Raw genomic sequence first — 13,156 nt, 5'->3', positions numbered from 1 at the left:
CAATCCCCTTACCTCTGTTTTTTCCAAAGCCACGTGCATCTGAAAAGGAGAGGAGACTTCATTCCCTTGACATGAAACAAGCCTTAGCCTTTTATCTACAAAGGACAAAGCCAGTCAGAAAATCTCCCAGGTTGTTTATCGCCATACCGGAGTCCATGGTTAGGCTCTTTCCTCTCAGAGGATCTCTAAAATGGATCTCAGGCTGTATCTTACCCTGCTGTCAGTTGTCTGATTTCCCCCTCCCATTTTGGGGTGAGAGCACAAGTGACGACAATGGCATAACTTTAAGAAATACCTCTACTTGACATTTGCAAAGCAGCTGTGTGGGGTTCCTTCTACTGATCTGAGGTATGATGCTCCAACACAGGACTCCTCCACTGATGCATCCTTTGGGATGGTCGTTCTTCAAATGGCTCTGCTGCTTGCATTCTTGAAGCCTCCTCCTACTTGAGTACTGCTTGTCAGTCACCCACAGTGGAATACACATAGGGACCAGCACTCGAAGAAGAAGAGAAAGTTACTTACTGTAGAGTAACTGGAGGATCTTCAAGATATGTGGTTCCTATCTGTTTTCCACTACCTGCCCTAATTCCCTTCTGCTTTGCATCTGTGACTGGGGTCCCAGGGGGGCCACTCTGCGATTGCTCAATTAGGGTAATTGCAAAGAATGGGGCAGATGATCCCCAAAACTGGTGGCTATTCTAATGCTTATTCACCAAGCCAGCAGCAAAACAGCTTCTACAATTCCTTACTGGTTACCCACATGACCACAAGTGGGAGATACACCTGACAGTACTTCACAACATATTTGGACGATGGGGGACACTATCCACAGACCTGTTCGCCACTCACCTGAACAAGAATTGTCCATGCTACGGATCAGGGATGGGTCAACACTGCCCAGGTGATGTTCTCTTCATCCCCTGGAACAGGGACCTTCTCAGTGCCTTTTCTCCATTTCCTCAATTGTCTAAGGTCCTACTGAAAATAAAGAGCGGGATCCCACATCATTCTGATTGCTCCTACTTGGCCAAGACAGACCTGGTACCCTTACCTGTCACAGCTCACGACATGCCCACTGATCCCTCTCCCAACCATTCCGCACCTCCTCTCACAGAACAGAGGATGTACCCTGCATCCCAACTTGGGATTCTCTGCCTCAAGGCATGGCTGCTGCTTGATTCCAACACCTAGAAAGCTCCTGTTCAAGGGAGGTACAAGAGGTTATGTTGCACAGCAGAAAGTCCTCAACGCCACATACTTACCTGAAAAAATGGTCCAGGTTTCAGATTTGGTGCTTCTCCCAAACATCCGTGACTATTCCACATATCCTGGACTATGCATTGACCCTAAAGAAATTGGGTCTATCTTTAAGTTCTTTCAGGGTCCATCTAGCAGCTATATCAGCTTTCCAAAAACCTGTTGAGGGTTACTCAGTGCTGTCGCATCCAACTAGTAAAAGATTCCTCAAGAATATAATAAACTTCTTCCCTCAACCTCAACTACTGTCTCCCATGTGGGACTTAAACCTGGTACTGAAAGCATTAACTAGGCCTCTTTTCAAAACTATGGTCACCTGTTCACTGACGTAACTTCCCATGAAAATGCCCTTTCTGATATCGATTACCTCAGCCAGGAGAATAGGAGAGATAGCTGCTCTGATGGCATAACCCCACTATCAGGGTATTCTTCTTGGCCAATGTTATGCTTAGGCTGCATCCAAAATTCATCCCTAATGTGACCTCCCTCTTTCACATGAATCAACTGAGTCACCTTCCAATCTTTTACCCCAAGCCTCACTGAGACAACAGGGAAGCTATATTGCATATCCTGGATGTCAGGAGAGCCCTGGCCACTTGGACAGGATAAAGACCTTCAGGAAGTCCCCTAAGCTTTTTCTCTCCATTATGGAAAGATCCAAAGACTCAGCAATATCACCCCAAAGGCTTTCCAAGTGGGTCTCAACTTGCATCAGACAGTGTTACCAAGTTTGCAATATGACCTCTCCAGACTCTGTTTGTACATACTCCACAAAGTCAATTTCCTCATCCTTCACCTTATTCAAGAATGTCCCTATCTCAGAGATCTGTAGAGCAGCGACATGTGCGTCAACCCACACTTTTGCAGAACGCTATTGTTAGGGAAAAAGGTTTTCCCTCCCATCTAGGGTTAGGAGGGTAGCCTTCCCTGGACTTCTGTATTAGCCAAACAAAACGCAGAGTCTTGGCTCTTTGATAAAGAGAGGCACTTTAATGCTAGCAAGTACGACAGCGGAAGGGCTCACCAATTCCTTGAGGAAAATGGTGAAGCCCCGAACAAAGAACAGAGATGGGCTTTTATAGCCTGGTTCAACATACAGTGTGATATCTCTTCCAGTTCAAGCCGGTTAACCCAGTCTGTTTGAAGTTCTGGGATAGGTATAAACATGAAGGCTTATCTGTATAAGGAATTTTTTCCCCAAAACAGGGAGTACAGGTTACACACACTTCACATTCCTTCCACCCATAACCTTAGAGAGAAGACAGATAAGCATAGAAAAAAGACAGGGGCCTAGCTTTACATGATTATAGGGTTGTTTTCTGGTTCTTTTCTTTATCACTATGGATCACTGGGGACTCCGCCACCGACGCCATCTTTGGCTCCACAGTGCTGTCATCTGTAAGAGACCCGACTCCGAAGTTCTGGCCCTCCAGAAGGGGTACTGCCCAGGAGTCACCTACAGTGGAGCACCCATAGGGATACTACTTGAAGAAGAAGAAGAAGTTACTCACCTTGTGCAGTAACGATGGTTCTTGGAGATGTGTCCCCGTATGGGTGCTCCACAACCCACCCTCCTCCCCTCTATTTCAGAGTTCTTGTCAGTGACTCTGTAGTAGAGAAGGAACTGAGGGGGATTAGCTCGTGCACGCTGACCAGCCTCGCGGAGCAGCATGAGGAGACACAGCGCATGTGCAGGCCTAAGGGACACTGCTACCAAAGCTCTCCAGTCAGCTGCGCAGGGACACAAGCACACTTACAATGGAGCACCCCTAGAGAAACACATCTGGAAGAACCATAATTACTGCATAAAGTGATACCTTCTTCTGTGCTGTTGGTTCAGAGAAATTGACTAGTCCTATATTTGCCTAGAACTGCAGAATTTTGCTACCTTATTCATGGTTCCACTCACTCTCTTGTAAAGTAAGAAATTGTTGGTTATTGAAAAGGAAATTGCACAATTTCTTTCCAGTTTTTTTTGGAAGGTGAATATTAATAATATATCAAAATAACCGTAACATTTATCGAGAAGTATTTCTATAAATTAAAACTAGACAGAGCACAGGATGTGCTTAGTTACATCTCTGTACATGCTATTTGACATTATGGTTCAAATAGTTGATTTATTAACAACTAGTTTTAGGAAATATTTTACTATTGAAGAAGTATTAGGTGATTGGAAAACAGCAACTATAGTACCAGGTTTCAAACACAGAAATTCTGGGGAAAAAAGATGAAGATTACAGATTTGTACATCCTAACTCAGGACCTATTGAGCACTAAATTAGAAAAATTTCCTGACATCATTTTGTATGGACAGTTTTTAAGATTTAATATGTGTGTGTCAGCACAGATTTGTGAAAGCTAAATAATGTCAGATAAAACTGATAACTTTAAAAATAAAATAACTTAATCTAGTTAGAACAGAACCAACAAATCTTAATATAGTTAGATTTTCAGAAATCCTTTGACTGTTTCACATTATAATGATTTTATTAACTCTACTTATGGCTTTAGTTTTAAATTATAAATATAGTCAAAAAACTGCTTATAAATTAAAAGTGTGTATTCTTCATAGAAGCTTGTGAGGATTGGAATCCCTAATGATTCTATATAGGGACTGTGTTCATTAATATTTTTGGTAATGATTATGCTAATGGGAATACTCTAATGTTATTTAAAGTTGTTGCATCTCAAGTCTCAAATGCAGAGAATCCCAACCTCTGCACAGTGATGGCAAAATTTCAAACTTGGGTGCCCGAATATATTCTCTAAAGTAAAAATGGGTGAAGTGGGAATGAAGGGTGTTCAGAAGCTCTGACATTCAAGCCACTTTTATTTACTTGCCTCAACAGGAATTTAGATGCCTATCTTCAGGCACTTACGTTTTAAAATTTTTATCTGGGTCTGATAATCTCCAAAGAAAGTGGGTTCAGTTAAGTCTGAACAGTTTACAGGAATAGGGTAATCTTAAAATTACTTTTCTGTCTAAAAAGGTTGTGCCTAGGGTTTTTATAAGAATACCGTGTCTAAGATGACTATAACGGAAGCCATTGAGAAAGAGAAACATATTTCTATATTTTTTCAGTTTGATTACTTTGTGCCTTTGACAGCACTTTGTTTATAGTTAGTTTCACTGCTTCCACCGTACAGTCAGTTTCACTGTTTATTTGTATGGGTCTTTCACTCAGCAGCATAGGAAAGAAAAACCATTCTTAAAAAAGGAAAAAGCAATTGTAAAATCACAAAAATGGAGTTAGGGTCAGACATAGTATTGAAACTACTTTTAATGAATTTTTTATTCTGTTACCCAGCTTCTCTCCTCATTAATCGCTTACAGTTATTGCCTGCCCCTATGGAATTTGGAGGTGGTTCAGTGTTGATGCTGGAGGCTCCAGGATTAAGCTCTGACCTTCAACATGCTCCTCCAAGGTGGAACAAATTGGAGGTTCAGTTTCTCTCAACCTTTTTGTTTTATAAGTTTACTTTTTATTTGCAGTAGTGACTTATACTCTTTCTTCCTCCTCCTCTTCTGGATTTGGTATTTGGCAGCATGATGGTTTCAACTATCAGGATTTGTCACTGCAGCACCTCCTCCTTGGGACTCCTTTGTCCTCCCTCAGGCATGGCAGAACTGTTGTGCGAACACAAGGCTAAATCTAAGCAGTATTCCTTAAGTGAGGCAGCATTTATAGGCACTGCAGAGCATGAATTATGTCCTGGCTGTTCACAGACAGCCAACCCTTCCACTGCTGCATGTTGGTTCCCTTCCCTGAGAAGCCACAGGTCCAGTGCAGAAAAGCCTGATTGGAGGCTTTTGAGCATTTTGGGGAGGGAGTCTAAGGACAGCTTAGGGGGTAAGTCCTGCAATAGACTTGGCTGGAGCAGGAAAAAAAACCCTGAAAGGATCCAAAATCCTCCTGTTCACCTCTCCCCAAATACTGAAGTGGATCCTCAGATCCCTGAGCCAAGAAGCAGTGCTCTCACACAGCTCCCCTTCCTCCCCCTATGAATTGGGGGATTTTCATGATCTCCAGGGATAAGTCTTATAAACTTCGAAATTCCAGGTCCCAGAAAGGCAAAAACAAGCATCACCTTCACCAGGCAATAATTAATATTGTTAATGAACAAGTGAGGGTGAAAGTCAGGGCTTAAACCTCTTCCCCTTTGCAAGTCTCCCCTCATGAGAGTATTTGCTGGGGTTTATCTCCTATACAGAGGCACTCACAGTGCCCTGTATCAAGCTCACCATCCCTCCTCCATCTTGGACATGCAGGGAAGCCTTTCACTCCTGCGTAGCGCTAACTCAGATTGTAGTTTAATAGCAATTGTTCCTATCCGACTTTCAGTGCAAAGGCCTTTGCTCTGCCCCGGAAAGGGGTTCAGATACCAGGAAGCAGTGGAATGGGAATTGTGCCTTCTGGTCATCAGCCATAAACCCATGCGGTAGTTGGGAAAGGAGCTCCAAGTCTGAACAATGGGAAAAAGACTTTCCACCCCTCCCCCTGCTCCATAGGCTGGCTCTGCCTTAAAGAATAAAGAACACTCCAGGCAGTCTGTGACCAGAACAGAGGCATATGAAGATTCCATTCCTCGGGAAGCTGCACTGTCATGGAATTACAGGGGGATAAGAGAGAAATCCTTTCCTATGTTTCAAATGACTCCTGATATACTGAATAAAGTCCTATGTGGTACTAGGTTGCTCCTACAATATGTCCATCAGTGATAGCTAACCTGGCCATGCAGGCAAAGAACATTTCAAGCTCCTGGGGATATCTAGAAAACTATTTCCACAATCAAGGGGTTTGCACCCGTTGCCTTTTTTTGGTTGAATGGCCCCCAGGCCAGAATAATAGTGTGCACCCTTCCCACTGAATAAATAAAATAAATAACTTTTCTAGGGCAGGATGCCATTGGCTTGTAAGGAACTCACTAATACTAATATCTCCCTTTTCAAGCTTTATTAGCTATACACCTCTTTTGTGGACTTCTGATAAAAACCAAACTAAAATGTTATATAAAAACAAAGAAATTTTATAAATTTGGGGAGTTTAAGATTGATGCAGCAGTAGTACCACCAGTGAAAGATAATCATCCTGTATTGGCCAGGGCATAGGCAGCTGCCTCGGTGGTGTCTGGCCACCTGGCCATCCTGTAATGGCCAGGGTCGAAGGCAGGAGTTGGGACTAGATACCAAGGTGAGTAAGGAGATGGGTACCAAGGTCAATCCAGGCCAGGGTATAAGGCAAAAGTTGGGACTAGTTACCAAGCCAAGTCAGAAGACAGGTACCAAAGTCAAGTAAGGCTGGGGTTGACAGCAGGAGTCAGAAGCAAGACAGAGCGAAAGGCGAGGTGTGTAGGAGTTGCAAGCCAGAGTCTGCATTGTTCCTCAGATAGCTCCCTGGGGTAGCTTCCAAGTTTAAATAGTTGGTGTGGACTAATCAGGCAGCTGTGGGGTTCTGTTGCTCCGGCCTCTTTGGGCAGTACTTCCTGCGGTACCTAACCCTCCGGTAATTGTAGGATGCTGCTCTGACTGGTTCCCAAGTGGTGATGTGGAGATGTTGGCTGCCCAGGACTCCACAACCTTGGGTTCTAGATTCATGGATCCTTATACATGCCATCAGAAGGTGACTTCCTTCAAAATTAGTCTAGAAGCCATAAAAAAGAAGACATACTGCACAGAAGTTTCAAAGCCTCAGGTATAGCCATTGAGACCAAAGGTTTTCATGTACTCAGTAAAGCATATGTTATGGCAAGCAGGAGGCTCCTAATCTAAGGATATGATCCTTATTTGGAGTGAGACATCTTGGGTTCTGTCTTGGTCTAACTCTTAATGTGATATGTGACAAGAGTAATGCCTTCTAACTTGGTGGCTAAAAGGAAGCCATGTTACATCCATGAATAGCAATCAGTCATCCTAAACAGATGTCTTATGAATTCAGACTTACAGAGGAGGAGCTGTTTGGGGAAACAGTGGAGAAATTAGTAGCTGAGAAACCCAAAAGGCTTGTTAGATCACATCTGAATGTCCCTTTGTGGGTAGGTAAGTACAAACAGCATGCTTAAAGCCAGCACAATTTTTATTGTAGACCTTTGGATACTCACTACGCAAGCAAGCCTCACAGGATTGGAAGCATACTTACAAGACAAATTTCCAAAATCACAGACTACACATTTCTTTAGTTCACTTTGACAGTTGTATCAGTGACGTGTCTGAACAAAACAAAAAAACAAACAAACCCACAAACATGGCCATATGAGATCAGATGAATGATACATCAAGTCTAGTGTCATGTCTAGGATGGCAGTCAGTACTGTCTGCATCAGAAGAAGGTGCAAAAAATCATGTAACATGCCATTATTGTGTGCATAGGGGAAGTTTCTTCCTACCTCCCTGTGACAGAATGCTGGACAACAGCAGCTGAGCCAGCACTCTGGTCACTGCAGCTCCAATTAAATACTGCAGAACAGACCTTATTAAGAAGAGCTGTGCCTAATTGGTGGGTGGAGGAGAGCTGGGAGGCTAATTAAGCCATTAGGCAGAGGATACAACAACGCACAGGAAGGAAGTAGTTGGGGGAAGCAGACAGAGAGCGAGATTGATTGATTGCTCTTCCCTGAAGTGCTGAGGGCCCCCTAACACTGTAGGAGTAAGGCTATATAGTGTACAAGGATGATGGGAACCAACACTGTAAATAAACTCTGCTGGGTATTTCACCAGCATAAAAGTCTCTGCGTGGTTTGTGGACTTGAACAGACACAGGAGAGTGCGCCCTGCCACACTCCCATTAGAGATTGGCTTATGATTGAAGTATGAGTGTTTATACTTCTGATGTATATACCAATGAGTGGGCCTGGGGTCTGCCACTCAGGCTCGGTTGGGTGTTAGTCCCCCAGTGGACACCCGGACTGAACTTTCAATGGCAACACGGAACCCCCATGGTCCCAGGTTCTAATCCTGCATGATCTTACACAGTGTCCCATGGGGCACTTCACATTTGAATGGCTACATTGCATCTACGGAAAAGACCAGACCTCTTCAACCAGGGACTTCTTCATCCAGACCGGGAACACCTACAGTTAATAGTGTAGGCATTGGAAGAGAAGTGTAGTTCAGCAGGGATCAGCTGACCTGGTCAAATTTATATTTTTGTTGTGATGGGAAATAGAAAGTTCTCTGAGTTAGGGACTCTCTCTCTTTGTACAGTGTCCGTCACAATGGGTCTCAGACCTCAGATGGTACTATAATACAAATATAATGTTAATCATAAAGTTCGGATGATTTCCATTACATTGGAGTTTCTCCAGAATGGTTGATTGGAGTCCTACAACCAAGTATGATAGAAATGTGGGTAACAGTCCTACTTAGCAGTAGGTAGGTACATTGGACATTCCATCTGAGTATCATAAGGTGCCAAGATTAATCAGAATGACAGATTAGACAAGCCTGGAGCTGGCCTTTCCAGTCACCATTATCTGCTCTTGCAGTGAGGAAAAGATTATTTTTATAGCTCCAGAAAAATTTCTATTAAAGGTAAATTCCTCTTTGTATAATTCCTGGGAAGTAGTTTTCCCATCATTTTGTTCAAACCCTGGTCACTTCTTCAGAAGCTTATGCCACAAATGAGCATTCCTAGTGCTCTAAAGATATATCTGAAGTATATGGAGTACACTTGCCAATTGTACACTGCTCATCTCATTCTATCCAAAATGAAAAGGCCTTATTGCCTCAAAATGGCTGCTAGCAAGATGTTGAAATCCTGAACCAGTGGGCATACTAGACATCTGGGAAACTATCCATAAAAGTCTCTAGGGCTATTTGGGAGAAAGTGTCATCAGAGGAAGATTTGCAGTGTAAATTTCCATTCCTCTGCACAGGCATCCTTTGTTTGGAATGTGCTACTGGGTTGGCTCCCACATAATGTCTTGCTTTATAAGGGGGAACTTCCATTCCTATTTATCGTTCTGTTATAATAATAAATAAAATGCTGCTTATCTTCCCCCCCAACTTCTTTGATTCACTTCTAGTTACTTCCCATTAGTGATGAATGAGGAGAGAAGCTGTGCAAAAGAACGAGAAATTTCTTACCTGATAATTTTTTTTCTGTTAGCAGCTTCCCTCCTCATTCAGACTACCCTGATAGTCTGATAATTGACCACAATACAAATAGAATTTTTTTCTCAAAGGGGAGACTTAAAAATATGATTGTCTTAAGGTTAATTATGACATTATATCAAGTTATTGTCTTAGTGCTAATAATGGGTTGCTGAAATGTTTCTGTCTCTTTGGAATAACTCTTCTGGTGTCCTGAACCAAACGTTGGAACTTAGGCCTGGAGTCTCCAGCAACAATATTGGACTGCCTCTGAATTTCATAGGTATGTGGGTAGACATTAACCATTAATGATGAATGAGGAAAGAAGCTGCTAATCTAAAGAGAAAACTCAGGTAAGAAATTTCTCATTCTCTAAACTAACTGTTGATCAGATTTCAGGTGTGATGATCTTTGTTTAATTGTCAGTATTATTTCAACCCATGTAGTGCCATAATGCATATACTGGAAGAAGGGGCTAAGCAGACAAAACACTGGGGTATTGTCTTCCTATACTTAAAAATGAAAGATTTAATAGACAGATACTATTAAAAATGAATATATGGTATATTTGTACAGTGTACATTAATTTTTGTCTGTGATCCTGAGATCACATTAAGTTTAAAATACCAAGTATGATTCTAGCAAACATATATGGAAAAGTAGTACTGTAACATACATAGAATGATTGTGATACGTTAGAAAAGTGGGTCTAATGCTATGTCTGAAGCAGTAATATTTATAAAAAGAAAAGGAGTACTTGTGGCACCTTAGAGACTAACCAAGTACTCCTTTTCTTTTTGCGAATACAGACTAACACGGCTGTTACTCTGAAACCAGTAATATTTATGTCATTTATTTTAAGGATATCACAGTTGTGAAGTCAATGAAGAGTCCTCCTTCAGGTGTCAAGCTAGTTATGGAAGCTATATGCATCCTGAAAGGCATCAAATCAGATAAAATTCCAGATCCATCAGGCTCAGGGAAAAAAATAGAGGATTTCTGGGGTCCAGCAAAGAGAGTTCTAGGTGATATAAGATTTCTGCAGTCGCTTCATGAATATGATAAGGACAACATTCCTCCAGCTTACATGGCCATCATCAGGAAACAATATATCTCAAATCCTGAGTTTGTACCAGACAAGATTCGAAATGCTTCCACAGCAGCGGAAGGTCTGTGCAAATGGGTCATAGCCATGGATTCCTATGATAAGTAAGTAAGCATTCATGTAAAAATAAAAACCAAGTGAGTTTAGTCTATTCTAATAATAAGAGGGATTTAAAGTTTGTTGGAAATTCTAACTGGCCTGACATATTCACTGGTAAAGATTATGAGGCAGTTGTTGAAAGGGACATATAGTGTCTGATTTTCAAATGTGAGTACCTTGGATAGGATGAAGGGGGCAATAGCCCATCTCCAGTAAGCAAAGAGTTAATTATGGTTTCTCTTCCCCATCCTTTTGGCACAGGTCTGCAGCAGAAGGGTATTAGAATGCCAGTGGGAAGGAAGGGCTCATCATTTAGTTTCTGAGGACTGGGTTAAACCCCACATTAGAAATTGTTTTGTTTGTATTTGCTTACCCTGATGAAAAAAACCTTGCTGATTTCTGCCATAACTTATTTGTGCTGAGTCGCCCACCAATTTACAGTATCATTATAACACAACCCCAGAGCCTGCATAAATCTATAAAATCCACACTTAAGTGCCTAACTCAGCCTACAATCTGAAAATAAGTAGCAAAGGCCTGAGATGGAGAAGAATCTTTCTACTAAAGGTAACAAAATTTAATGTACAAGTACATATTCTTCTTCGAGTGTTTGCTCATGTCGATTCCAAGTAGGTATGTGCCGGAAGGTTTTTCCGTTAGTGGTACCCATCGGGTCGGTTTAGGAGCCTTGGAATCATGCCTTCATGGTGCCGTGTATAGGGCCCTGCCGACCTGCCGCCTCTTCAGTTCCTTCTTACAGACTGTGACAGTTGGTCGGAATGCTCGTTCTCTCTTGCTTCAGTAAGCCCTTTCCCTAGGGGTCTTCTGATCATCCCTATAAATAGTTATAATAGTACTAATTGACTAGATAGTTAGTTTAAATATATATAGTTCTCAGGGTTATCCCCTTCCTACCACCCACCCAACCCCGGCACCGGGGCATGCTTCGGTCTCTAGGGTTTAAACCCTGCACAGCTTGTAATAAACCTATGCCCAGGAGCGACCCTCCCGCTTCTTGCCTGAAGTGTGTGGGGGAATCTCATCAGAAGGACCACTGTAAAATCTGCAGGGGATTCCACTCCAGGACCCAAAAAGAGAGAGATCAACGGTTGAAAATTCTTCTGATGGAGGCCGCCCTTTGCCCCCACGCAGAGCTCAATTCGGCCAAAATTATACCTAGCATGTCTGCATCGATTCAGAGCATGCTGGCATCGACAAGGGAGGCCTCAGAGCTAAGAAAGGACTCTGATAGAGACTCTCAGCCCCAGGAGGGCTGTCTGCAGAGGAGCTCAGCTCCTACTAGTGTGTGCAGCACCGCTCCCAATCTCCAGTGCCCCATGAGAAGAAAAAGAAGTCGAACAGGGGGTGCTCACCCACTCCGAAACCAGAGCGAAAGGACTTGAGTGCAGTGCCACTCACACCAGGCCACTCAAGCACTGTACCCACCTAGCTTGGCACTGTTGACTCCTGCCGCAACAAGGGGTCAGTTGAGTCCAGTACCAATGGACTCCCCTCTTCAGGAGAACCATGCAGAGGCTTTAGAGCTGCCCTCCATGTCTGAGACATTTGAGGTGGCTGGAGAGCTCATTGGCTTCACCGCACCACCTTCTCCAACCAGGCAAGACCAGGCCCGAGAACACTGGCACCACAAGATCCTTGGCATCATCCCTTAACAAACTGGTTATGGTACCTTGCTGGTCACCGTCACCTCGGCACCACTCCCCGGTGCCTTCCAGGAGCAGACCAGCAATGGTGCCACACCAGTCTCCTGTTTCTCTGCACCGGTCCCTGGCACCGACTGGCACCACTCCTCCATGCTCCTCACATAGTGAGTCCTCTCCATTGGACTTGGAGGTGGAATCATACACATCCAGATGGAACCGGCATAGGTCAGAACGGAGGTGCTCGAAGTTAGACATGGGCAACAACAGCAGTTTCCCCGTATGCCCTGGCCCACACAGTGGCAGGTGCCAGTGCAATGGCCTTTTTGGATGCGGTGGGCGTTCCACCAAGCCCAAGGGTCCTATTCCAGGAGGTCAGTATCAGCAAGCTCAGAAATCTATGCACCTCCCCCACCTCCTTCAGTGCAGGACCAGCTGCTCAACGCTGAACCGGTCACCACACCAGAAGAGCTGGCACCATGCTACCCTCTCAGTGAGGAAGGGAAAGAGCACAAGCTGGTTCCTGTTAGGGCCTCATCTTCCTCGTTGCCGGACGAAGTAATCACAGGAACCGCTTCTGCTCCAGTGCTCGAGGATAGCAGTGTCCACCAACAGCTCCTAAAGAGAGTGGCCCAGAACCTGGGGCTTGAGGTTGAGGAAGTTGCCGAGTCCTCGGACCCCACGGTAGACATCCTGGCTCCCTCAGGTCCATCCCAAATTGCCCTGCCACTCATTAAGACAACTCAAGACACCATTAAATTGTTGTGGCAGACCTCTGCCTCTCTGCCCCTGATTGTGAAGAGGACTGAGAGAAAGTATTTTGTGCTGTCTAACGGGTTTGAGCATTTCGATTCTCATCCACCACCAGGCTCTTTAGTGGTGGCTGTGGCAAATGAACACAAGTGATCAGGGCAACAAGGGCCATCTCCAAGAGCTAGG

The 13,156-nt window shown here is 43.8% G+C and overlaps 1 protein-coding gene across 1 annotated transcript in view; it reads left to right on the top strand.

The window, feature by feature from the left end:
* The window catches only part of DNAH7 (dynein axonemal heavy chain 7), a 270,571-nt gene that overhangs the window by 172,299 nt on the left and 85,116 nt on the right, over nt 1–13,156 (top strand). Inside the window, exon 43 of the mRNA XM_084642935.1 lies at nt 10,215–10,561. Within this exon, the coding sequence (XP_084499061.1) occupies nt 10,215–10,561 (347 nt within the window). The remainder of the gene's footprint in view (nt 1–10,214; nt 10,562–13,156) is intronic.

Source organism: Lepidochelys olivacea (assembly GCF_965140295.1).
Source record: "Lepidochelys olivacea isolate rLepOli2 genome assembly, chromosome: 11".
Lineage (NCBI taxonomy): Eukaryota > Metazoa > Chordata > Testudines > Cheloniidae > Lepidochelys > Lepidochelys olivacea.
Note: the sequence above shows the minus strand (reverse complement) of the source record. Positions and strands in the feature narration are given on the sequence as shown.